This window comes from Oryzias latipes, chromosome 21, assembly GCF_053564925.1.
Source record: "Oryzias latipes strain Hd-rR chromosome 21, Olatipes_Hd-rR_3.1".
NCBI lineage: Eukaryota > Metazoa > Chordata > Actinopteri > Beloniformes > Adrianichthyidae > Oryzias > Oryzias latipes.
This window is the reverse complement of record NC_136257.1, coordinates 14,462,077-14,488,463: the sequence shown is the minus strand read 5'-3', so window position 1 is coordinate 14,488,463 and position 26,387 is coordinate 14,462,077. Positions and strand designations below refer to the sequence as shown.

The 26,387-nt window shown below is 40.3% G+C and overlaps 2 protein-coding genes across 3 annotated transcripts; both read left to right on the top strand.

The window, feature by feature from the left end:
* Positions 1-3,015: 3,015 nt before the first annotated feature.
* On the top strand, positions 3,016-8,720 carry fundc1 (FUN14 domain containing 1). Its single transcript, XM_004081608.5, has 5 exons — positions 3,016-3,170; positions 3,571-3,724; positions 5,248-5,323; positions 5,389-5,517; positions 7,952-8,720. The coding sequence occupies exons 1-5, from the start codon at positions 3,152-3,154 to the stop codon at positions 8,027-8,029; spliced, it is 456 nt and encodes a 151-aa protein (XP_004081656.1). The 5' UTR covers positions 3,016-3,151; the 3' UTR covers positions 8,030-8,720.
* Positions 8,721-9,033: 313 nt separating this feature from the next.
* efhc2 (EF-hand domain (C-terminal) containing 2) lies at positions 9,034-25,911 on the top strand. Of its 2 annotated transcripts, none has more exons than XM_011489499.4 (15): positions 9,034-9,670; positions 13,263-13,451; positions 13,532-13,664; positions 13,759-13,982; positions 14,183-14,434; positions 14,527-14,634; positions 16,826-16,964; positions 17,326-17,491; positions 17,614-17,741; positions 18,188-18,372; positions 18,484-18,617; positions 20,224-20,418; positions 22,129-22,221; positions 24,664-24,763; positions 25,759-25,911. In XM_011489499.4, exons 1-15 carry the CDS (start codon positions 9,626-9,628, stop codon positions 25,870-25,872), a joined length of 2,205 nt encoding a protein of 734 aa, XP_011487801.1. In that variant the 5' UTR covers positions 9,034-9,625; the 3' UTR covers positions 25,873-25,911. The 2 variants fall into 2 exon arrangements, with proteins under 2 accessions (XP_011487801.1, XP_004081684.1); XM_004081636.5 differs by having other exon boundaries at positions 17,611-17,741.
* Positions 25,912-26,387: the final 476 nt, after the last annotated feature.

Here is a 26,387-nt window from a genome sequence, read left to right as displayed (position 1 = left end):
CAATTGGATTTACCGTACTTGGACAACCATTCCTGGGAAAATACAGCACAGGCCCAAATGTTTTCCACTTTCTCAAAGTATAATAATGAAAACAGTTTAGAATCAGCTTTTGCATTTTTTCCTAGAGTGATGGGCAACAATGATTGCTTCCCAAAAATCATTACTGAAAACTTCGCCTTCTGGCATGAAGTGAACACACATCTGAGAGCTACAGACCAACCCTGTGCCAGTACAAAACCTACTGTTAGAGGTGGTTACCCCTGCTGATCATCACTTGATTGCAACAATTGATTAGCAGCTCCTGGCTGCTAGTTGGCCTTGTAATTCTGATGGAAGAAGCAAAATGTGGTTACTGCTTTCCAACTGAACCCCCAGAGCCAGACTTCCAGCCATCAAAACGCAGAAAGGGTTTTATTCTGACATCATCATCCAAACACACTCAGGACTCACGGGTTGGTTCCCACAGTTCTTCAGCCAGGGTTGCTGCTCCATTTCACATCATGAAACAATAGAAAACACACAGTAAGTTGTTTATGGGCCAGTGCTGCGTCAGTACTGACTTCCAACTGCCTACAAAACACACGGAGAAGTCCTGATCTCACAATGGAAAGTACTTTAGGTCATTTACTTAATTTCTGTTCAGGAGAAAAGTGAGTGTATTAATGCAGCAAAGCTTACTCTATTTGCATGATTGTTCAGAGCACACTGTGTTTGTGAGTCACACAGAGAAACATGTATATCACTATGTGTACGTTTTAAGTGTTTATCTGCCAAATATAATTGAGCCACAAACCAGTACAGGTCCGAGGGCCGTTTGGTACCGGGCCACAGACAGGAAAAAAATGCAAACGCCAACTTTGACTCTTTCCACTTTTTTGTTTTCTGATTCAGAAGGAAGATTTATTTTGGAAAACTACTGGATTCTGTTTACCACATCTGCCTGCCTTGCCACGTTGCGTGACATAAAGCAGCTGCTCGCTATGAGTGCTAGCTAATTTATAAGCCCAAAGCTAAAAGTTAACAAAAGCCAAACAAAAAGACATGTTTGGAAAGTTTCTTTGGGGATAAAAGAGCCAGCGAAGAAACTGAAGAAGAGCCTTCAACTTTAAAGAAACATGAAGCTGCTGTTTACAGACAAAACCAGAAGTCTTCATCGACGTCTGGATTTATGGAGACAGTTGTTTCCACAAACCAAGTCGCTCTGCTTATATCCAGCAACTGACTCGAATGTTTCACATAATCTCACAATAATAAAGATGCAGACACGATGGATTCACGCTTATTTTTATATTCACAAAATACCAATTATTGGGTCATTTTATTTTGCTTTATTTATCAGTAAAAAAAATCTCTGCCAAACCACCTGTGAGAATCCGTGAAAGATGATTCGTTGTGGCGAATCCCTGACAGGATGTGCCGAAAGGTGAACAACAACTTCCTCTAATGATGGAAAATATGCCTGTTTCAAGCTAACAGTGTGCTGATGACATATATAAGAAAAAACAATTATGTTTTGGTTTTAGTTTAATTTAATTCACTGCTTTTAGCCATTTGGGAAAAGTCTGAAGTGTCTCAGTTTAAAAAAAACGGTGCTGTGTTACAGCCCTGTCTAGGGGATGGTGTAACACAAAGGAAAGAAAAACAAATGAAATGTCCTAAAAACTCAAAAACCCTCACAAAGACATCAGGCATAAAAGTAATCTGGGATTTATTTAAACAAAAAACAACAATTTACACAACAATAACCAAATTACAAGGGCCAAAGTCTGTTTTGCATAATCCCTCATAAGGCTTATCTAGAAAGCAGTGCCTTCAAACTGACTGACACTGTTTTTGTAAACTGTTTTAATTCATGCTGAATCTAAAAGATCATTGCAATTATTTGACAACACCAATCTTTAACTTATTTCTATTAACCTTTGTGCTATCCTAGGCACTTTGACATTGGGAGTGAGGTCATCTAGACCCCACAAGACATTGTGCTGAACTTTTTTCTTTAATGATTTGAGATCTTCCCTGTTGTCATGGATTACATGAAATCATCTCCACCTTTATCCACCTCTGTCATGGTAAGGAGAACACGTCAATGGCCATCTTGACCCCATAAAATAGCACAAGGGCTAAATGCAGTTTTTCCCCCGACGGGCCTTTTAAGTGCAGAAAAATCCTTGTGTCACACTGCCCTCTAGTGGCGAAGAATGAACTGCGTTGTCTTGATGGACAACAATAGGTAAAAAAAATTAAGATATAGGGTAGTAACTACTGTAATGCTCTCTTATTATTTTTTTTACTTCACATTTTAATGTAAAATATTAAACATGGTTTGATAAACGTTAAATTTTTTTCTTTTAGGTTTTACTCTGGATCTAGTTAAAATGAAAACACAACAACACTAACAACACTATATTTGAGTAATATACAGCTGCACTGTACTGCAGTGTTTCCCACTACAGTACCTCTGTCCAGCAGATAGCAGCACTGTGCCTACTTTCTTCCAGTAGCCCGGGAGTATGGAGAGAAAAGAGTCTCACCGGATTTGTGTGTGCATAATTCTTGATTTGTATCTCATACGATGCATTTCGTGTGTAACTGTGTGTGCTTGCAATTGTGTATTCACATGTTCACTCAAATATCAAAAACAAAAAATGTATGTATGTATGTATGTGTGTGTGTGTATGTATGTGTGTGTGTATGTATGTATGTATGTATGTATATATGTATGTGTGTATGTGTGTGCGTAAGTGTGTATGTATGTACGTACGTATGTATGTACGTATGTATGTATGTATGTATGTATGTATGCGTGTATGTATGTATGTATATTTTTGAACCGGACCTGGTTTAAGGTGGACTCAGTGCGCAAAATGTGATAAAAACCATCCTATTTCACATTTTCACAAATCAGAGATTTGTTTCACAAATCAGAAACTGTTTAATGTATTCTTTAGTATCTAAATCTTAATTTATTCCAGGTTTGAGCTGTCCAGGTTCAGCGGTTTTTGAACAGGATCCGGTTCTAAGTGATCTTAGTGCAAAAAAAGCTGTGGAATGTTCCTTTAGTGCACTCATGAATCGGAAGCAACGAATCGGAAGCCAACTTCAGCGTCGTTCAAATGTAAATAACGAGAGGACGTCCTAGAGATCCGAGAAAATGGCGAATCGCAGTAAGGGTAAGGAGGCCTAAAGACACTCCGAACACATGAAAAGGTTTTGTGTGGATTGTAAAGCTTTATGCCTCAAGGGAAAGCCTCGGGCACTTGTTGTGCTTCTGTCCTAAATGGTTTAAAGCTTTACTGCTCCTTCAGAAAAAACGCTTGGTTTTAAAATCAGTGTTCACCTTTTCGAGAGTTAGTTAGCGTCAGTTGTCTGCTGCTAACTCCTGAGAACTTTACCAAGTTTTTTATCAAGCTAATTACGGATTTTTTACTTTTGATGACACCAATTTTTAGTGGTGTATGCTTAGCTACTATCGTGAACGAATGACGCAGATGATATTGTCAACCATTCTTGAGATTTAAGTGATAGCTATAAGCGAGGCTAACAGGTTCTGCCATGTTCTCTTTTACGAAGAACTGGAAGACGAGATTTACGACAAGGTCGTGGATCTAACCGAGTACGCCAAGCGTCAACGATGGTGGAACCGTCTTTTCGGAAAGAACTCTGGTCCCATAGCAGAAAAGTATTCTGTTGCCACGCAGATTGCAATCGGAGGAGCGAGTGGATGGTAAATATACAGAACCGTGAACGCACCGTGCTGCATTTAAGGACCTCACGTTGGGATCATTTGGTCTTCTTAATTCAATTTAAAGGCTGGTGGTTCGATTCCTGGTTTTAGAGTTTACATGTTGATGTGTCCATGAGCTGTATGTCTATTATAGTGTGAAAATCAAAATAATGTCATGAATAACAGGAATATTACCTGTAACATAATGTCAATCAATGTGACTGGTAAATCACAAATCAAAAATAAAAAGACACTTTAGTGTTCTTTGTATACCAAATAGATGTTTAAAAATAAAAGAGGCGACATAAATGGTATAAATATTCACTGTTTGAAAACCAAATTACTTCCATAATATAGTGTTTTGCAAAAAAACAAAGTTTTTAGTTTGTAAGACTTATATTGTGCCATTAATGATTATCAAATGTCCCATTTTTTAAAATCATTTAACACACTCCAGTGTAGGCCTGCACAATATACCGCAAATTTATCGTTATCGCAATATCCAGCTCTGCAATATGCATATCGCAAAAGACGGTGAATATCGCAATAAATCATAAACCCAAAATGTGATAAAACAATGTTATGGCAGCTTGAAGCATTTAACGCATTAAATAAATCCGTTTATGTTTTGACCAATCAGATGGACGCCTACCCATACTTTACCAATCAGATGTTAGACGATTGACACCTATGTCGATGAGGGTCATTTGGAGTATAATTTTTAAACTGTTGCAATGAAATGGGAATGATGTTTTTGGTTATTTTTCTATTTGTTTATATACCGCAAATTATATCGTTATCGCCATATTGATCACTTATATCGCATATCGCAAGTTTTCTTCATATCGTGCAGCCCTACTCCAGTGTTTGGAATCTAACTGTAAAAGATCCAGTCCGATGAAAGTACACTGCATCATTTTTATCATGTTGTGTGTGTGTGGGCGGGGGGGGGGTATTGTGTGAGGATTTTAAACAAGACATTTATTTGTCTTGTCCCGTTTTTTTTTTTTTTTTTTAAATATGACTATATTTCTATGCACAGCACTTTGAGTGACCTTAGTTGTAAAAGTGCTGTTTAAATAAAGTTTGATTTCATTTCTCTCATGTCGGAGGACACGTATGAAGAACATAATGATCAAAATCACATTTCTAATTATTTCTTTATTCTAATCGTTGTGAATCAGAAGCAGACTAAAAAAAATCAATTAAAAAAAAAGATTGTATTTTTGACAGAAAATGCACTGGTTGGGCCAAAAGCTCCCTGCTCTATTACGATGTATCCACTCGTAGACGACTGGATCCATGTGAATAGCAACAGAAAATCTGTGATACGATGCTTTTTAACATATTTGTCTGTTTGTAAAGACTGCTTCTCATATTAAGGACACAAATCAAAACTTTACCTTTGTCACGCAAGAACATTTGCTTCATTTTATTTTTTTGCTGTGTGTGTAATTCATTTGTTTCAAATCAAAAAAGTATTAATACAATGCAGAAATAATGACTAATGGCATTGAATGTAGGTGTGCAGGTTACCTCTTCCAGAAGGTTGGAAAAGTGGCAGCCACAGCTGTAGGAGGAGGTCTGCTGCTCCTCCAGGTAATTTCCAACCATCAGCAACATGTTTGGTTTACGTGGCGTTTCATCGATCTGCCTCTGTCCAGATTGCGAACAACAGCGGCTACATCCAGGTGGACTGGAAGAGAGTGGAGAAGGATGTCAACAAAGCTAAGAAGCAACTGAAGAAGGAAACGGACAGAGCAGCTCCAGAGCTAAACACAATTTTTGAAAAGGTAACTTTTCTGTTTTTTTTTAAGCCCACGTCAAGTTTAGGAGAATAGAATAGTCCGGTAGTGGTGCAATGCATTGACTGGGTGGGGGGGTTTGGGTCCTTCCGCACGAAAATTTAGAAAATAAGAGCCATTTATATTCATTTTCCAGTCATCTGGGGCATTTTTTCAGCGGATTTGATAGCAATAGAGAACAGGGATTTAATACTAAAATTCTACTCTGTCGCTGCTGTTTTCCTAAAGTAAAGCATCTTGATTAGCAACCCTGTTTTTAACTTGTTAGAAGAGTTTAAAAATCTTTATTTCATCAAACCCAATAGACATCATAAATAGTAATTAGTTTACAGTTTTACAGTCCTATGACATATTGTAATTTATGCCAAAATGTAAAGCTGCTGAGACCCTTAAGATTTCGACGGTCGCCATGTCAACACAACTAAAAAGACAAAAGCATTATTGACATTACAGTATTTATGTTGTATTTATCCGCCACATCTTAAAGTCCAGTCAGTGAAAATCTTGTCTGACATTGAAGTCTTAGCATCAGGATGTATGTAGTCTGTATCAAATGTCACCGCTGTCTGTAAATCAACACTTTTATTGAACTTCCTGTTTTCTGCTGTAAATCCAGCAGATTTATCCTCCTGTTGTTTCTGGATCCTGTTAAAATTAGCTGCATGTTTCCGTTGCTTCATCCGCCAAACGCTGAAATGATTCTTACATCAGTCACGGACTATTAGCTGCGAGGCTGTAAATAAAACTTTTGCTCATCATCAAAGAGTGCTGCTTCACTCTGAGGTGGTGAATTTTCCCTGGGAACTGGCTATTTTTGAGCCTGTCTGCAATTGAGTAATCTAATTAATTTATTTTTAATCTAACCAAATAATTGCTGTGAAATCTATCTTTACCAACAAACAAGATTCCTGGCTCTCACAGACCTGTACCTTTTCTGTAAGAGGATCCTCTGTCCTCCACTCGTTATGTTATAATAGCACCTGTTTAAACTCGTTATCTATATAGTGGACACCTGTCCACGACCTCAAACAGTCACATTTCAAACTCTGCTATGGTTAAGACCACTGAGCAAGTATTTAGTCAGCCACCAGTTGTGCAAGTTCTTGTGCTTTAAAAGATGACAGAGGCCTGTCACTTTCATCATAGGTAAACCTCAATTGTGAGAGGCAAAATAAAAATCCAAAAAGTCAGATTATCTGATTTTTTTTAAAGAATTTGTTTGTAAATTTTGGTGGAAAACAAATACCGGTATTTGGTTAATAGCAAAAGTTTAACTTAATACTTTGTTAAATAACCTTTGTTGGCAAAGACAGCAGTCAAACGTTTTCTGTAAGTCTCCACAAGGTTTTCACAAACTGTTGCTGATATTTTGGCCCATTCCCCCATGCAGATCTCCTCTAGAGCAGTGATGTTGCTGGGCAGCATGGACTTTCATTTCCCTCCAAAGATTTGCTATGGGGTTGAGATCTGGAGACTGGCTAGGCCACTCTAGGACCTTGAAGTGCTTTTTACGAAGCCACTCCTTCGTTATCCGAGCAGTGTGTTTGGTGTCGTTTATGTAGACTGTAAAGCTTTATCCTTTAAGGGAAAGACATTTGTTATGCTCATCTAAATTATTCTGTCTACTGTAAATGTAAAAAGTCTTGGCGCTCCTTTAGAAATGATTGGTTTTAAAGTCACAGTGTAACTGATTTTAATTTATTTCTTTTGGAAGTGATCATGGTGTAAGCGGGACAATGGCCTTTGAAGTGTGTGCATTACATACTTACATAAACTGACCAATCAAATGCTTCAAAAGTATGTGGTGTATGCTGGCCCCACACGCCCAACATTTAAAACGTTAGACAGATTCTCCTGAGCCCACTTTTAGTGACAGGGGTGTGGACTGCCAGCAAGCTTACTCCTGATTGGTGAAAGTGGTTGCCATGGAAACCACTCACTGGACCAAGCACAGCTTACTGACGTTGCCTGGCTCCAACATGGCAACATTGATATCATAACAAAGTATCGACTGAATTGTCTTCATTTAGCTGGATCCATTTTCTATGGATGACATCACACTCAGTCAGTCAGTCAAGTTCTTGTTTGTAGTCTATGGTTGTTCCTTAACCTCGCTTCTGAAAAATATTGGAAAATTAAAAAGCACAACTTTTTCATCCTTTAGTCCAAAACAAACTTCCCAAAAAAAGCTCAGAGATTTGGGATTTATTTACAACCATGCTTACTGTTAACACTACAGCACTCTAATTGGTGTTCAGCTAAAGAAAAACTGCAGGAAAAGCCCTTCATCATCAACTCTAAGGGGTTCTACGGTTAGTCAGCTTGTACGCCTTATTATTTAGGATAAAGCTCCACTTAGATTAATTTGAGTATGGAGGAAAGTCCCGTGTGATTCAGCAAAGTTAAAGATGTGTCTTTTCAGTCCACAGAGTTTGTGAAGAAAAACATTGTGGTGACCAGCGGCTTCGTTGGAGGGTTCCTGCTGGGTCTGGCTTCCTAGGCTGATCTTCTCAACTCCAGATCAGTGCTGGGGCGTTTCTACTGCAAGCGGCCACTTTCACTTCAGCTTTTGATGTCAGCGGGACAGAGCAACACAGCTGATCAATGATTGGGTAAAGGTTCCTCACTGGCAGGGGTTGCTTCAGAAAGTACAATAAATGCAGTTTTTTTTCTTTTCTTTGCATCATTTAAGCACGATATATGAAGGTATTTATGATAGACAGCTGAAGGACTATGTTTGATTTTTAAGGATTTCATATTTAACCAACTTATGTTCTCCATGAACTTTAATCGTTATACATTATTACAGGAAGGATGAGTTAAAGAGGAACCTGTTTAGACTATCAAAACTTTTACTCAACTAAAGGATTCCTGTCACACAGATTTAATTTTAAAATCAAAGTAAACCAGAATGTTTTCTATTTATTTATTTGTACCAAGCTGATATTATTCCAAACGTTTGCACTCCGTTTCTGCAGTGAGTGGCAGAGACCCTTTTACCCTGTTCTCCATTATCGTCATTGGATCTGCAGGCGTCAGTCAGCTTAAGAGTGGAAGCTTGAACATTCATGTAAAGTGCTACATGGGTCATCATGTCTGCCTGCTCTGCCTCTTGTGTTTTTTGTTGTTATGATGAATTTATGAAGACTGAAGACCTATAAATCTAAATAAAACATCTCCAAAAAACAGAACTAAGTTTTTTCTTTTACATTTTTCATTCCTGAAGGTTTTGGTTTTATTGGAGACCCACTCCAGTGTTTTTGGTGTTTTTAACATGTTCTTGTGGTATTTTTCTGATGATGCAGGACATGTGTAAAGAAAACTGAACCTAAAGTTGTATGAGTATTTATTTATTAAAATTGTTGTGAATAAGGAGCTGATGAAAAAATGTTTGATAGAGAGAATATTAGGTAGAAAGGCTAGCCATCAGCTCCCTGCTCTGCTTCATTCCGATGCATCCACCTGAAGACAAATGCATCCATGGACGTTTTTGTTTTCCTCGTCTGAGTTGGAATGTGATGGCTGAATAGCTCCAATATTGCTCGCCATTTTGATTGCACTGGTAATGTTAGCTTGGGACTGTGAGGGGTTGTAAGCTAGTGGAAGAGAGAGTGTAAACAATGGAATGATGGGATATCAGCGGAGGCTTATCTGTAAGCCCTAGAAAATAACACGTTTTGTTTTTTTTAAACAGCAGAATCTTTACAAATTACCAATGTGAACATTTTTTTACAGTGGCTCAAAACAAGGTTAGTGTGGAACTTAAACTGGCTCTGCACAGACTAGCGCCCTGTCCAGGATGTCCCCTGCCTTCGCCCACGAGTGGCGGCGTTATGCTCCGGCAGCCCCCTGACCCCGGAAGGGACCAAAACTGGTTTAGAAAATCAATACATGAATGGATCTTTAACGTCAGTTTTCTTTCTTTCCTTTATCTTTTAGTTTTTGTTTTGTTTTTGTGCGCATTTAAATATACCATACACGTTCGTTATGAGCCATAGCAACAGTTGACGTTTCCATAGCAACCGGCAACAACGGACAGCAGGCTTCTGCCCACCGCAGCTTCTAGAAAGAAAAGCGCTTCGTTCCTGTCGTCGTCATGTCGTCTTTACCGTTTCTACCCGGAAATTCATTCGATCTTCATGTAAGTGGATTCATGTCTGAAAGTTTTGGCTCGACTTCAGAGTCAAACGCGATGGTTAAGCACTCGGTTAAGGAATTCCACTACAGTACTACTGACGACCAAGGCAGTCATGTTGACCGCTTGGCGTTATTTGTATACAATCTGGATTATGATACTTATAAGAGGTAGTAATAAGTAAAAACACACCAGGATGCTAAATGAAAAGATGTAATTCCACTGTTACCAAAATATTGCAGCCTAATATTCATCTTATCAGGCCTTCTCCAGTTCATGGCATCCCCTGTCTTTTTATTATTTTTCACTTTTGTTTCTCTTGGGTTAAAAAGAAAACTATGTTGGTTTCAGAGAGCATAAACAAACAAACAAAAAGCTAGGAGAAAAAATTAAGAAAATGTTGTGAAATCTGAAACCCCCTGTAAAAAAAAAACATGGAACCAATTTGACTGCTACGGTCAATCGGGGTATAAATACTCAGATCTCTATTGCATTTAAAAAAAATTAAAATGATAAAACAACGTGAGAACAAAATATACACACGATTAGGAAAAGTCAAAGTCCTACTGGGTCATAGTTTTTTGTTTGGAGGCTCTCCATGCCATAGGAAAGAAAGGACTCATGGAGATACATGTGTGTTTACATTACAATGGACACATGTGTTGACCTCTTACTCACACAACGCAGTTGGTCAACAAGAGCTGGCTTTTTATGACCTTCCTGTGTGATAATGGTTGGATTAATACATTAAAAAAAGATTTTCTTGGTTAAAACATTTATTTTTTAAAATTTTGTTCAGTTACATTGAAACTGAAGGGAACTTGTATCATTTTAAAATATGAATTTTCAAAAACAGCTAAAGAAAAGATGATTATAGTAGTTTTGACAAACTAGCGGTGATTAAAGGGTTAATTATGTGGACCTCTGGAAGGTTGCTGGTTCAAGATCAGGCAGGATCATCCTTCACTGTGGTGCTGGGTATGCATGTCAAGCTGTGCACCAGCCAGCCAGGCTTGGTATGACTCTTTCTTCAGCTTGACGGCATCCCTTACTTCCGGTGTCCACCACGGGTTCGGGGGTTGCCGCCGCACCGGCACCAGAGACCTTGCGACCACAGCTTCGAGCAGCGGCAGAGACAATGGAAGTGGAAAACTTGGTCCACTCGGACTCAATGTCCTCAACCTCCCTCGGTATCTGTTTGAGGTTCTCCCGGATGTGGGAGTAAAAGACTTCACTAACGGAGGGCTCAGCCAGATGTTCCCAGCAGTCCCTCACAGTGCGTTTGGGTCTCCCAAGTCTTTGCGGCCTCCTTCCCCGCCAGCGAATCCAACTCAACACCAGGTAGTGATCGGTTGACAGCTCTGCCCCTCTCTTTACCCAAGTGTCCAAGACACGAGGCCAAAGGTCTTGTATCTCCTGATACAACTACAAAGTCGATAATTGACCTCCTGCCTAGGGTGTTCTGATGCCACGTGTATTGATGGACACCCTTGTGCTCCAACATGGTGTTTGTTATGGACAAACTTACGAGCACAGAAGTCCAATAGCTAAACACCGGTCGGGTTAAGATAAGGGAGACCATTCCTACCAATCTTGCCCTCCAGGTCACACTGTTATTGCCCACGTGGGCATTGAAGGCCCCCAGGAGGACAATAGAGTCCCCCATTGGGGTACCCCTTCGAGAGGGGTACTGGACACAAGGCCGGGCTCTCTAAACTGCTGTTCGGCACGTAAGCCCAAACCACAGTCAGAGACCTGTCCCCCACCCGAAGGTGGAGGACATGACCCTCTCGTCCACTAGGGTGAACTCCAACACTTGGCGGCTGAGATGGGGACTCACGAGTAAGCCCACAGCAGCCCGCCGCCTCTCACCATGAGCAACTCCAGAGTGGTAGACAGTCCAACCCCTCTCTAAGGACTGAGTTTCAGAGCCCATGCTATGTATGGAGGTGAGCCTTACTATATCTTGATGGTACCTGTCAACCTCTCCCACAAGCTCCGGCTCCTTCCCTCCCAGAGAGGTGACGTTCCATGTCCCAAAAGCCAAGTTCCATGACGGGGGTTTGGGCCGCCGAGGCACCCGCCTTTGACTGCCACCCAAGCAACATTGCACCGGCCCCTTTTGAGGTCTCCTACGGGTGGTGGGCACATGGGAGAGTGGTCCCATTTTGCTCCTTTGGGCTGAGCCCGACCGGGGTCCGTGGGAAGAGCCCCGGTCACCAGGCGCTCGCCTACGAGCCCCAACCCCAGGCTTGGCTCCAGAGTGGGGCCCCGGTGACACCAATCCGGGCGATGTAATTGACTCCTTGGTATTACTCTTCATCAGGGGCTTCTGAACCGCTCTATGTCTGACCCGTCACCCAGGACCTGTCTGCCATGAGAGACCCTATCAGGGTCTTAAGCCCCAGACAGCCTAGCTCCTGGGATCACTCGAGCTCTCAAACTCCCCCACCACGTTAAGGTGGCTGTCAACGGGGGAGCAAGCTGTGCACCTTTGTAGAGATGTAGTGGAGTCACTAGTCTTTTTCTTTCTCAATATTCAGGTACTTGTACTTCTAAATTATACTTCTTTTAGGAAATGTGTTGGTGCTGTCCATACAATTTTAAAGTCCCACTCCGATCATCTTTCGATCTATTGTAAGAGCATTCCTAGTGATTAATTATGATTATGCTGTTTTTAGCCAAAATAAAAAACATTGTTATTGTTTAATAAAGTTTACAGGGAGTTCATTAAAAACGTATGTCTGGGACAGTTGGAGTAACCCAGCCCACCTTACCCTCCTCATTGTTGAGAGCTCTCAGTTTACATACTTTCCCACTAGCTTAAAGGCCCCTCACAACCCCAACTTAACATTAGTGGTGCAACAAAAATGGCGAGCAATGTTGAAGTTATCAGCCGTACAGTTTAGAGCCAGACTGCAGCTGAGACAAGGAAAACAAAAATGTGCATGGATCTATTTGTCTAAAAGTGGATCAGAATGGAGCGGAGCAGGGAGCTTGTGGCTCGCTCAGCGTATTCTATAACGCAAATATAGTCTTTTTTGAAACTGCATTTTTTGTTTGGTCCTGATGCACAACTATTTGAATAAAGAAAAACTCAGAAATGTAATTTTAAGCTCAATTTTCTGTATATTTGTCTTCAATTATCAGCAAAATGCCAGAAAAACACAAAATGTTTATCTGTTTTAAGTTAGTGGAGTGGGTCTTTAAGGTTAAGGCTCATTGTTAAGTCACAGAAGTGAACAACAATTATTCACATTTTCTTGGTTAACGCATAAATATATTGTATCTGATTTTCTGCTGTTTCTGACGTCAGCTTCCGTGTTTCAAATCAATTTTCATGACAAGAACAGAGAAGTGCAGCAACATAATGAACTGGAGTGAATTGAATTAAGAAGTAATTATTAAATGATGTAACAGTGAACAGGGTTTGCTAAATGCCATGCATTTTGTGAGGTGATTACATGGGGTTGTATATAAAATACTGCAATCCGTCACATTTCTCTTCAGAATTCAAACTCCTCACTATTTTTGTCCTCCAGCTCTGCTGCTTTTGTGATGGATGTTAAGAAATGATTTGTTTTGTTGCATTACGCAGCTGGGGAGGGAGAGGTTCCACAAATCCCAACACTTTGCCCTTGTTGAGGGTTTGCCCAAGCTGGTGGGGCTGGAGAAGCCAGGGATTGGAGGAGAGCCTTTACCAGGCCAGAAGATAAAAGCAGCACATTCTGTGTATCCCAAAGTAGATGGCAGTCACGTCCCGTCATGGTTGGCCTTTGACAAACAGGTAGATTAATAAGACGTTTATGGTTCTCTGTGACAAAACCTGATTATTTTCAACATTTGTCCATTCGTGTGTCTCTATAGGTTCTTTGCTTTGAGGCTTACTTTCAGGAGAAGGAGCCCTACCAGATTAGAAAGTGTAAAGTCTACTTCTATCCAGAGGATGATACCATCAAGGTGGTGGAGCCAGTGTGCAAGAACAGCGGCATCCCTCAAGGTGTCTGTGGTGTCTGGTGGATCAGATTTGAAATGAAACAGCCTCAATGATACGCTGAAATAACATGAGCTCCTCTGCGTTTGTCGCATTGCAGGCACACTCATTTATCGCCATCGCATTCCCCTCCCTCCTCCAAATGATGACCAATACTACAAGGTGTTCCATTTCAACATCAACCAGCAGGTGGTGTTCTACTCTCGGACCTTCACCCTGACCAACTGTGACACCTTCACGAGGAACTTCCTCACCAGACTTGGGGTGCAGCTGAATGATCCTGCTCCAGTTCCAGATGATCCATACAGCAGACAGCGGCAACAGGTGAACCACCATGCAGCGACATAAACAATACAGTTAATATCAACACAGGGACTAACATCCGTCATTACTGTCAAACTAAGCTCTCTAGAAATCCATCTTTAGATCTTTTTTCTGAGTTCTTGATCTTGGTCAAAACACTAAAAGTTGCTTTTGATTTGTTTTTTTCCCTTACATGGTATTGTTTTTCAAATATTTTTCAGTTTGAGAAGAATACAAACCCAATTCCGCCTTATGAGAAAAACAACAAGCTGAGGCAGTTCCTGGATTATGACCGCCAAGTGCTTCGCTTTTACTGCTTCTGGAATGACCAAGAAAACCCTTCTGCAAAGCCACGAGAACTCATTCTGCACTACTTCCTGTTTGATGACACCATTCAGATCCATGAGGTGACGTCCGCAAAGGCGGGAAATAAATCTGCTGTCAAATTCCTGCAGCGCAGAAAACTACCCAAGGTGATAAAAAGATGAAGATGCGTGATGAAGAGCAGCTGTTTGTGATATGTTCTGTGTTTGATTCATCTAATTTGTTTAATGTCTGGTGGCAGAGTCTTCCTGCTCAGGTTGACCAGCTGGGAGGAGACACAGAATCCATATTGCTCAACGTTTTGGGCTCAGATGGTCTGGGGAATCGCTTCATGGCGGATAGGCTCAAAGTAGGTCTGCCTTAAATCGAGCGTTTAAATACAAACAATGGGATGTTTTCGGAGCTGTCAGCAAGGGATCTTAAAGAGTTGTTGTCCTCCACACAAGATATTATTCTACTGCTAACTTAAACTTCTCAATTTCACTGGTTAATACAATATTTATCTCCATCCATTTATCCATCATTGCATTCATCCATCCATCCGTCCATCCACTCACCATCCATCCAGCCTTCGATCTACCATCTATCCCTTCATCCATCCCTCCAGCTATTTATCCATCCATCTACCCTTCCATGCATCAACCCACCATTATATTCATCCATTCATCCATCCATCCATCCACTCACCCATCCATCCAGCCTTCAATCTATTTATATATGCATCCATCCCTCTATCCATCCACACTTCCATGAATCCTTCCATCATTTCATTCACTCACCATCCATCCAGCCATTGATCTATTCATTCATCCATCCATCCATCCCTCTATCCATCCAACCCTCTATCCATCCACTCTTCCGTGCATCCTTCCATCATTTCATTCATCCATATCTCCCTCCATCCATCATTACATTCATCCATCCATCCATCCATCCATCCATCCATCCATCCATCAAGCCATTGATCTATCCGTTCATCCATCTCTCTATCCATCCACACTTCTCTGCATCCATCCATCATTACATTCATCCATCCATCCCTCCATCCAGCCTCCCATCCATATCTCCCTCCATACATCTATCTTTCCATTCATTCTCCCATTTTGTCCCCTATAGAGGAACATGGTTGCTGGAGCCTATCCCGGCAACTGTTTGAGAAAAGCAGGGTGCCACTGTTTATCACAGAATCACGCAACGAAACACAAATTCACACCTATGTGACACTTTTTTTTAGAAATCACCTATTAACCTTTGAAGCATGTTTTTTGGCTGTTTTAGGAAGCCAGAGTTCCCGGAGAAAACAGTATATTTCAATTCAATTGAAAACATATCTAAAGGTATGAAGAAATGATGAGTTGTTTCACGGTCAAATATTACTGCTGAATGTCTCTCTTCTTCTCACATTAATGTATTTTAGGCCGAAAGTGGGAGAGCTCTTGACTATCTTCCTTTTTTTCCACAAAATCCATCAAATTCTGTTTTATGAGGAGTGAAATTCTCCCAGCTCAATACAGCTGTATAAAACTCAACAAAAAAGCAGACATTATTTTTAAAGTTAACAAAAAAATGAAATTTGAGTCAAATTCTTTTACAAAGCCCCAGTTCAACACTTTTGTCATCTCAAGACGCCACACAAAGAACACAAGAAATATCTAACTTGATCACATAAAGCAAACCACAATCAATTCACCGCAATCAATTCACCGCAAATTATTTAAGATTCCTTTTTTCTAAATAATTTTAGATCATCTGAATAATTCTAAATTCTCTTTACTGTATTATAACATGGCCTGGATCAAAGTCATTAAAACAAACAAGTCAAAGAGTTTTAAGTATATTCCTCTGTATTGAGGATGTAATTGGGCGACTGTGGAAAGAAGAAACTAAATCCAGAGCAGGTGACCATCTACGGTGACCTATGGAAGTCAGGTATCATTTTCATAGTGCATTTGGATTATTTCAAACACTCAATTTAGACTTCTGCTATATGAATAACATAACTTATGAAGAGTCACTTAAAATCCCAGACATACTCTCTACAAATCAAAAGCACTGCTGTTTGCTGTTTAATTGAAAATCGGTATTGACCTTAAATTCTTTGCAGTCTTTGCTGCTAATTTTTGTTAGAGCTTAGTAAAATGTCTGAATAAACCCGTCCAACGTTTTCAGGTTTCCTCCCACAACTTCCTGTTTAGCTCTTAACAGCAAAAATGACAAGAAGTGTCTGCATCATGAAGCCATCAAACTGATTTTATTCCACTGGAATGCTTTTGCAGACAATAATAAATCAACTTGAAAATAGCTTTGAACAGTGATCTTAAGCTGAAAATCTCTAGATGTTGATGTTTGTTTATTCTGAATAATGCAACACAACTCAAACAAAAAGAAAAATCACTGAGCCCGTTTTCAGAACCTTACGAGATCTTGTATCTGTTGCACCTCAGAGGAGGTTCATGCATGTCAGAAACATCAAGAAGTTGCTCTGAATGCAGGTTGTTCTCACTGACTGGTCCTGTCTTTGCTCTGTTCCTTTCCTGCAGACCGGAGCTGTAAAACAGGACTTTTACAAGGACTGTGACCTTCGTATTGGTGGGGAAGTGAATGTGTGGGGCAGAAGAGTTGTCATCGCTGACTGTGATGAGTTCACCAAACAACACTATCGTTTCAAATATGGCATAGGTGAGGCTCCTGCAGCTCCAGAGGCTGAGATGCTCAATTACTACAAAAGCTAAAAATTGTTTACATTAAGCTTAAAAATCATTAGGTTATAAATGCATATTTATCATTTCAAATTGATTGCTTCCTGACCTGTTCTTAAAGTGCAGTTTACATAATGTACTACCTTCTGTGAACACCAGGGGGCAGGAACACTTCACATTCCCACCTCAAACGCCTCAGAATAATTTTAGAGATCAGAGAAAGCAGGCATATCTTCAGATACAGATCTTAAAATGTTTTATGTGCTCTCCAAAACACCATAAAACCATGAAAGTTTATTTTTTGTTAATTTTTTTTATTCTATCCCTCTTCTTTCTCTTAGAGGACTTCACTCCAGTCAAGTACAAATTGCCCCCAACCCCCAAGCCACCAAAGACTTTACCCCCCTACAATGGCTTTGGCTCAGAGGAAGACTCCTTGAGCTCCTGTTATGGCATACAGCTGCGACGCCCCAGGAAAGATCTGCAATCCTTTTTGGAAAAAGACAGGTGCGATGGGTCACAGTTGTTATTATTTCACACATGTAAATGTTTCTGTCTGCGAGTGAGGTGACCCCCCTCCCACCACCTCCCTCACCATGGATGTGTCTCCATGCTTCTGGCCTTAGCAGCATTGTCCTGAAGTTCCGCGCCAAGATGAAGACCGATGACGGCAATGAAAGAAAAAGGAAATTTGTCATCTCCTTCTACCCCTGTGATGGTACCATGAGTGTTTACGAACTCTCACTGAAGAGCTCAGGTACCACCGTCTGCAGAACAGCGGCTCCACAAATACTTTGAGTGCACGTTTCTGGCTCTGACTTCTGGAGTTCAGCTCTAGAACTCTGCGGAATTGGCAGACTTTTAGTTGGTTGATGACATACAATACTAGGGTTCAGTCAACAGATTTAAGTGAGATGCAATTTGAAAACCAATTGTTTGGTTCTTAAAGTGAACTGTGCTCCTTCCCATCACAGTCAGTGTTTAACCTGTGAGGTGCAGCTGGACGGAGACAGAAATGTCAAGGAGTGAGCCAGTACAAAAAAAGTTTTCTTAGAAAACCTCAATATTCTTTACCTGTCTCATCTGTATGATACATACTGCTGCCAAGAAAATGTAAACGGCAATGCTGGGATAAAAAAAAAATGATTTCAGTCATATAAAGTAATGGTTTGCTGCATATTTAGAGTTGCATCTCTCTCACAGGTATGCCTGGGGGGAAGTTTCTGAGACGTAGTGTTGTGAAGAAGCCAGGCCAGAGCAAACCGTCTGAGCGCTACACGGCCCAGGATCTGTATGTCGGAGCTGAGCTCCATATCAGCGGGCAAACCTTCATGCTGGTGAATGCCGATGAATACACGCTGAAGTACATGGAGCAGCATGCAGAGGAGGTATAATGTTTGTTTTGCTCGATCTCAGCTGTGGTTTTTGTCTCCGTAAATGATCTTTTTCAAGTGCCATTTATGGTTTAAGAGCACATGTTTGTGTGTCGTCCTCCAAAGTTTTCCAAGGCAAACACAGGCAACATCCTCAGCAAGCTGCGGTCCATCCCTGAGGATAAAAAAAGTGAAATCAAGAAGTTTTTGACTCTCAGTGACCCAAACAACACAGGCCTAATCTCCTATGAGTCATTCAGGTACAGTCATAAAAAGGGGGGTTTGAACAGTTCTATCCCAAACCAAAGGCTTTTTTCCACTTTCAGGAACTTGTTTTTAGGTAAGAAGAAAACAATTCGTGTGGGTCTTTAAATCCTTTAAACAAATGTCCAGAACAGTCAGCACAGCTTAGATCTGCTGTATTATGGTAAACTGTATTAACCCCTTGATGCATCAAATCACTACAGCTTGAAGACTAAATTAGTTTGGCATCTACATGAAAGTATTTTTTTCATAGCTGGACATAAATGAAGGCATCAAGGGGTTAAGTTTGTGTTCATCATTAACAAAGAGGAGATTGGACATTAAGATTATCTACGATCCATGGCTCAGTTCAAAGTGATGAAAGGAAGCTGAAGACACCTACTAACATAAAAGATAAACAGATAACCTTCACATCAGAGTTTAAAGACACAAAATGTGGTAGAAAAAGAATTTGTTTGTTTAATAGAAAACTTCTAGTCGCCAATACATATTTTCTCAAACTATTTTCTATTGAAAAACTTTCTTGAAAGGATTATTTTTCTTGCAAGACAGAAAGTAAGACAACTTTATTAAACAAGTTTTTTTTTTTCAGATTCAGTTTTTCCATTGTAGGAACTGTAAAAAGTTGCCTGCTAATGTCAGTCAGAAAAAAATGGTATTATCGGCTCTAAACAGACCTGCCAATACAGGAACTAAAAAATAATAAAAATGTGCTTAAGGTGCTTAACCAAAAGCCAAATTTCATTCAGGTTTCTAAACAACTGAACTGACTAATGTCAGATGACCCTGCTCATATAAGAAAAGCTTTACCACATTTACCACAATGAGCGCTTTAATCCTTTTAATATAAATCTGTTTACTCACAAAAAAAAAAAAAAAAAAACCTAATAGGTAATTCTAATATCTTGACTTCAAAGTCGTGAGAGCAAAGACACTAACCGCCTGTGTTTTGTTGAACGAGGAAGCCTGCGGTTAGCATGGAAAACAACCAAGAATAGCTTTGTCATTGGAGAAAAATCAAGTGGAACACCAATCTCAGGATTTAAACAGAGCGTATAGTGTACAATGGTGTGTTCAGGTTCTAAGTCCCAGTTCTATGGAACTGGTTTAGTTTTGCGATTTCATACTTGACGCTACAAATAGCTTGCTGTAGGCTGTTGTTGTGAAGGCTGTTGTTACCAAAAGAGGGAGTACTGCAAATTTTTTTCCACACCTGAAACAGAAGCCTTCTGTCAAGAAGATAAAGGGCAGCTCTCTGAGAGATGCTCAAGCTAGCGGCAGCTCACAAACCTATGACAGCTTGTATTTCATTGCACTTTGAATTCAGACCAACTTCCAAAAGAGACCCTGAAATAAAACAGTCAAATATATCCCGTCATTTGTCATGTTTGTTAAAGAGTAAAAGGAAGGAGACAAAAAACATTGAAGTTGGACACTGAATTTGGTCTGGAAAAAAATGGGACATTTTATTTTTTGTCCATATCCCCCATCCCTGATTAAAATACTGAAAGAATCTGCAACCTGAATACAAATGAAACTGAATATAATTTAGTTTTGTCTCAGATTTTCTGTGCAAATTTCTTTCTGTGCTTCTATGCCTAGGAATATGCTGATGGATCTAGACTGTGGTCTTGTGGACCACGAGGTGCTGGTTCTGGGTAGAACTTTCTCCGAGCAGCAGCAGCCTGAGGATGATGTGGCCTTGATGTTGGCCGTGGCACAGGACACACTCAGGAGAAAGCTTTACGATGACTTCCAAAGCCTGACCCTAGCCTTTAACAAACAGGACCCACTCAAGTAAGTGATGTGCACACAGCGTCACTCACGTGCCTTTTAGTGTGAGGATAAATGTTTTCACCACAGAACACTCACCAACACAAAAACAGGGTAATTGCTCCACAACTGTAAATCAATCATGAGGCCAGTGGCGCTGTTCCTCAGAGCAGGATTTAATTCAAGTTTACATGAAGGAAAAAGTGGAACCAGATGGACGCAGAAGACCAGCATGTTGTTCTGGAGGACGTAAACACACACACCCTCCTTCATCTCTGCGTTCCTCTCTGTTCTACTTTTCTCTGTGTGCTTTCAGGAGGTCTGCAGCTTAGCTAGCATGGACAGCTGGAACACGCAGCGCCACACTGACGCATCTGTTAACGGCGCTGTTGACAACCTCATTTACTGCACATTGTTCTTTAAATTAAGATGGCATGACAACAATGCTCTGGGAAAACAACTGAGGATAAAAACAATTCTGCACTCCTTCTTTGAGACCACCATTAAAATATCAACTGGAAAAATGAGACTAAAGGGGGAATCAATTAGTTCTGCTGACACTAAACCAGAATCTTCAGTTAATTAAAGGAACTCTCCATTCTATCTGTTTTGGTTACCGTGGGAACTAATCCTGACTTCTTGTAGGGAACTTACAATGGCTTGTGTGTTTTTTAAATCTTGATATAAGTACAGTTAACATGGTGTAAAGGTTATGATTCAAATTTTGCTGAATCTCTAAATGTGATTTTGCCTCCCTCCCTCCACTCCCAAATCACCTTCTTCTTTGCTGGGGTTTTTTGGTACGACGTTCTGAACTTCTGGAAGAAGGAATCTCCAACAGTGAAGCAGCCAATACAGCAGCATGTGGCAGGTTTTGGTTGTCTCAACATTCAACCAATGAAGCCTCATTTAGGAAGGACATGTTTCTTTGGAGTCCTTCCTCCCTTCTAAATATTTATACCAAAAAGCAGTGCATGCATGCAGTTTATTTTTCAGTTTTCCTCCTTTTGTTCTGAAATCCTGGCTGTCCACTAATGAGACACTGAGCATTTTTGGCCAAACACTTTGAAAGCTGGTCTCGTCTTTGAAAAAGTTTTCCTTTCAACTTCTCCAAACAAATATCTTTCTGTCTTTTTAAATTTGTACGGTCATGAACCTCAACAATCAGCCTTCTGGCTGAAGTCTGTTCAGTCCATGATGTAGCTGTAGGGATTCTCTGTTTCTTCTCTGAGCTCCAGCCCACCTGACCCTGGGAAGAAATGCGCTCGCCTGCAACAACTGGCAGGTGTTTTATCAATCAGTCGGTTTTATCAGTCTGTGAATATTATTTTGAGTGAGGAATAATGGACCACAAACAGTTTTAGAGTAACACTTCCAGTATACACAAATAGCAGCAAAGATCAACACTAATGTGTCTCCAGACCAACTGCTTAAATATACATTTTTACTTTTGATAAATTATCCACATGTAATTTGTAAGTACACTCTAATTTTTCCTCTTAACTCATGTTTAATGGTCTCTGTTCATCCACATCTTGATGAATAAATGAAGCTGTAAGGTAGAATTAGTCTTGGACTGGGTGTGGTCTATTGTTGGCCTTTTTTCCTTTCAGGTCTAATCTTCTGTAAGTTTTTGACGACTGCATCTGTCCAACATCTTCTGCAAAGTGATCTGATTTAATTAACAGTTTGACATTTTGAGTAGATTTATGAGCTTTCCTTTTCTGTCTATAGAAACGGCCGCATTCCCAGGAAAATGGCGTGGAACATTTGTGAATCTGTTCATCTCCCTGTTTCCGAGAACCTGTTAGGAACTCTGCTCACCAAGTAAGAATCCATATTGCTCTGACCTACTTTCACATTTTCAGAGAGTTTTTAAGTGTTCATTTTTGACAAAGACACCAGCAGCTTGTGATGTGCAAACACTCAGGCCACAAATCTCCATGAATCGATCTGCATCACCTTTCTGAAATAAAACCAGGACTCCTTTCAATGCTCTAGACACACAATTGACCAGCTGTTTTTTTATCAAGTATTTCAGACATTATATAATCCTCTTCCAATCTACAGGTCTACAGTAGTTTTATCTGTCAAACTATAAGGGGTCGTGGGAGGACCAATTATAAAAGCAGTACTCAGAATAAAGTTGAATCGGTTTTCTTGGCAAATACTAGTACACTTGAGGTTTATTTTATTTAGTAAACTTGAGTATAAGTACAGCGAGCATACAGGACATACAATGTTCCCTCTTTTATTGGAGGAGATGGGTTCCATAAAGAACCTGCAATAGGGGAAATCAGCGAAGTAAAACGACACATGTTCTGAAAGTCCGAACCTTCGTAGAAAAATAAATCCAGTATTATAGAATGAAAACAAATATCTGATCACAACAGAAGATATATGTACATTTGGAAAGCTGCACGTATCTGTACAGGAGACACGGCACAAAGGAGATTGATTGGCAATGTCAAAAGCCAATCAGGATGCAGACCACAGTGCGCTGTAAGACAAACGAAAGTTAACTGCGTCATAGCAAGGGACCACTGTATACTTCATGAATACTTCTTCAGATTAAATTGGAACATTTTAAGTTTATAATAAATAGATGGTATATAAAAAGTAAAATTCAAGTGTACTGGCTCACATTTAGTATAGAATAAGTATACTAATAATACTTTATTGTGGGACTCAAACAGGGATGTGTCCTTGACATTTTCACTAGAATTGTCAAGATCAGTTATGGGTAAGTGCTGGGATGCTGTAGCTCAACAAACCTTATTTCAGTTTCCTTGTCCTGGTCCTCAGGGTACACAGTCCTGCGTTTTTAGTATCCTCCCTACTAAATCGAACAGCCTTTCAAAGGTCGATGATGAGCTGAATCAGATGCAATTGAGCAGAGTAGCATTGAGAACAAGCAGAACAGTGTGGCTCGAGGACCAGAGCTGGGAAATACAGCTTGGTTCATGTGATCCAAAGATGTGAGACAGGGAATAAAAGCACATCCCAAAAGTAAACAGCCACAGAAAAAGTGATTTCATAAAATATTTGTACAACAAACTGTACAGAAGTTCACACTGACAGGCAATAAATGTGCATCCAAATAAAAAACCTAATCCTAAAAATGAAAACAAACAATGAAAACAAATGGGGGGAAAAAAGAGCTATTCAAATAACGGATGTAACGGATGAAAATAAAGACAGCAAAACCACCCACCTACAAGCAACTGCTTTAGTCATTAATCTGTGAAAGACAGGGGACGGGACACAGACAAGCTTGGAACCTCCACCTTAGTCACCCAAATACCACTATGCACTCACAGAGACAAAAAAATTGTTTGTTTTTCATTTTTGTTATTGGTTGATTGAAAAATAAGAATTTTAACGTATGTTTGGAGAAGGCCTGGAGAAACTGTCCATGTTTCCTGATTATAGAGCTACGCATTTTCTAGCAATGAAAAAGGAAGATGGAGTTAGTGGTGTTGCAGGCAGTGGTCTTTCAGACGTTTTCTTTGATCTTTGCTGAAAACACAGATCTATCTAGGAGCAGATCTATCAGGGAGCAGCTCAGTCTCTGCGTTTTGGACATTTCAAGGAAACTGCGATACACACTTCTGCTCACTTTAATATGCAGCATCTCCTCTCTGCTACCCTCTATGGGTCTGGACAACCCAACAACCCGCATCACCAGTTTGGGTCAATCCCTGTGTGAATGCATATGACTAAGGCTTTACCGGGGAAGCAGCAGTCCTACAGTTGCCTTGAGGCTTGTATGGCCACCTCAAAGGAAACGAAAATGGAACATACAATTGTCACGCATGTTGTAAGTGTATCTTAAAGTATGTGTAAGACGAATGAGAAATCTTTACGTCATGCTATACCTACTGTACTTCATGTTACTTTTCTACAACATGCCTAGTTTCACTTTATGGTCTCACCTAGCGGTCTATGACCTTGATATTTCAAGTACTTTCAAAATTATTACAAGTTTCACCCACAGAAAGCCTTTATTCACCTGTAAGAGCATTTGTGACAAAGGCTTAATTGGAAATGGGCACAGCACTGTGGGTGTGAAATGTATTTAGTACTGATTGATCACACATCAAGCTCACCTCGACGTTGACCAACGTGGATAATTACCTTTTTCAAATGATTTAGAGAGGGAATGCAGAACAAAAATGTACTGGAATTCCTTGACTAGAACTACTCTATATACAGCTGTATCCTCATACCCATCTATTAAGATTGTAACTTGTATCTTGACTGTTCTAGGTTTGAGGGGGCTGATGGCATTGACTATCAAGCCTTCCTGGCTGGTATTAACTGGGTTGAACACCCTGCTTCACCAGTAAAGTATGAGGACATCTTAAGGGTAAGTGAGAATGGGGGCAATAATTCATAATGTATTAGCAGAAACGAATGGAAGAAATTGGAAAAAACTTTTTTAATGAGGGTCAGTCAAGAGGACAGAGTAAGTAGTTTCACTGTGTGCACAGATTATTAAATAGACCTAATTGAAAATCAATCTGCCTTTTATGCCAGACTGTGATGACTCAGACAATAAGCGAGCCAAAGGCAAATTTAAGCGAGTGGATAAAATGGTCAAATGGACTACAAAATGATTAATTGTGAGCAAAACTTGGTGCAAACCAACAATTTGCTATCTCAGAATTACACTGCATTGTGGCACATTCATTCGTAAAGTTGAACACAAATTCTTAAATTAGCCATTAAGAGACTATGCTGAGCCCACTCATAATCTAACCTTTACTCACACCTGAGCCCTCAAGTTATTCACCTTTGATCCCACTGGAATCAGCAAGGTCAAAGTGTGGACTGTGTGTGTGTATCATGTGGGCAGTGCTCTTACTGGACTTAATTTTTTTGTTTTATTTTATTTTATTATACTGTATTTATCCCGCAATGGGAAATTTGTTCTCTGCATTTGACCCCTCCCCTGGGGAGCGGTTAGCTGCAGCCGAACTGCGCTCAGGAGGCAGTATTGTTAAGGGTCATGCCCAAGGGCCCTCACTGGGTGATGTTAATTGCTCGCCATCTACCAGCCGTCAGTCACAGCTGCCTTAAATTTTCAGTTTCTTGCTCTGCCTCTGTTCAACATCTCTGCCCCTTAAACACATTAAAACATCCAGTGACCCCTCACTACTTTGAAGTGTTATGATGACCAAGCCAGGCTGGCAAATTTCCTAGTGAATTCAATGATTAAGTGGCCCACAGTGAAGACAGACTTTAAAAGTAAATGTCTTTAAAGGACATTATTCAAAGAAGAGCATCAGCCAGCAATGTGCGATATTAAAACTGCTTCTACCTTCAGAATTGTCCAATGACGTGTTTCTTTGCTGTCTCCAGTTTGAAGTGAACGCAAGGGTTGGCGCCGTTGAAGCGGGAAGAAGAAATGTCAACTACTCTGCCCTTCTTCAGGATGTGCTCAACCTCTCCTCCAACTGCAAAGACGCAGAATAATTTTTTCTCTCCTTGAATAAAAACACTATCTAACCTGCATTTCAATGTTTTTTTTTTATGAGAGAATCACAGTCTTATGCTTTTCAACGCAGACTCTGTTTCACAACACCCGTATTTTCTGAGTCCAACCCCAAATTTCCACTGGTCCATCTGTGGTGCATCTCTGTTGCGTTGCGTGAGGAAATCCCAATCAAGGCCGTCAGTTAATTTACATTGTTTGCGTTGCCTCTCTGGTCTCTGTTGTGCCTTAGTCACATGAACCCCTGTATGGATGCTGCTGGTTTTTGGGTTGTCCAGGCCCATAGAGGTTTGTAGATAGGAGATGCTGCATCGTAAAGTGAGCAGAGGTGTGTCTTGCAGTTCCCTTGAGGCTCGTGCATTTACCTTAAAAGTTATCATGAAAAGGAATTACAGAAGTTACACACACTTATGACATACAGGTGATGCTGTTGTACAGTGCCCTTTATGCAGCACTCCAGTCATTGGTAAGGTGCACGTACTGGTTCCTTACTGAT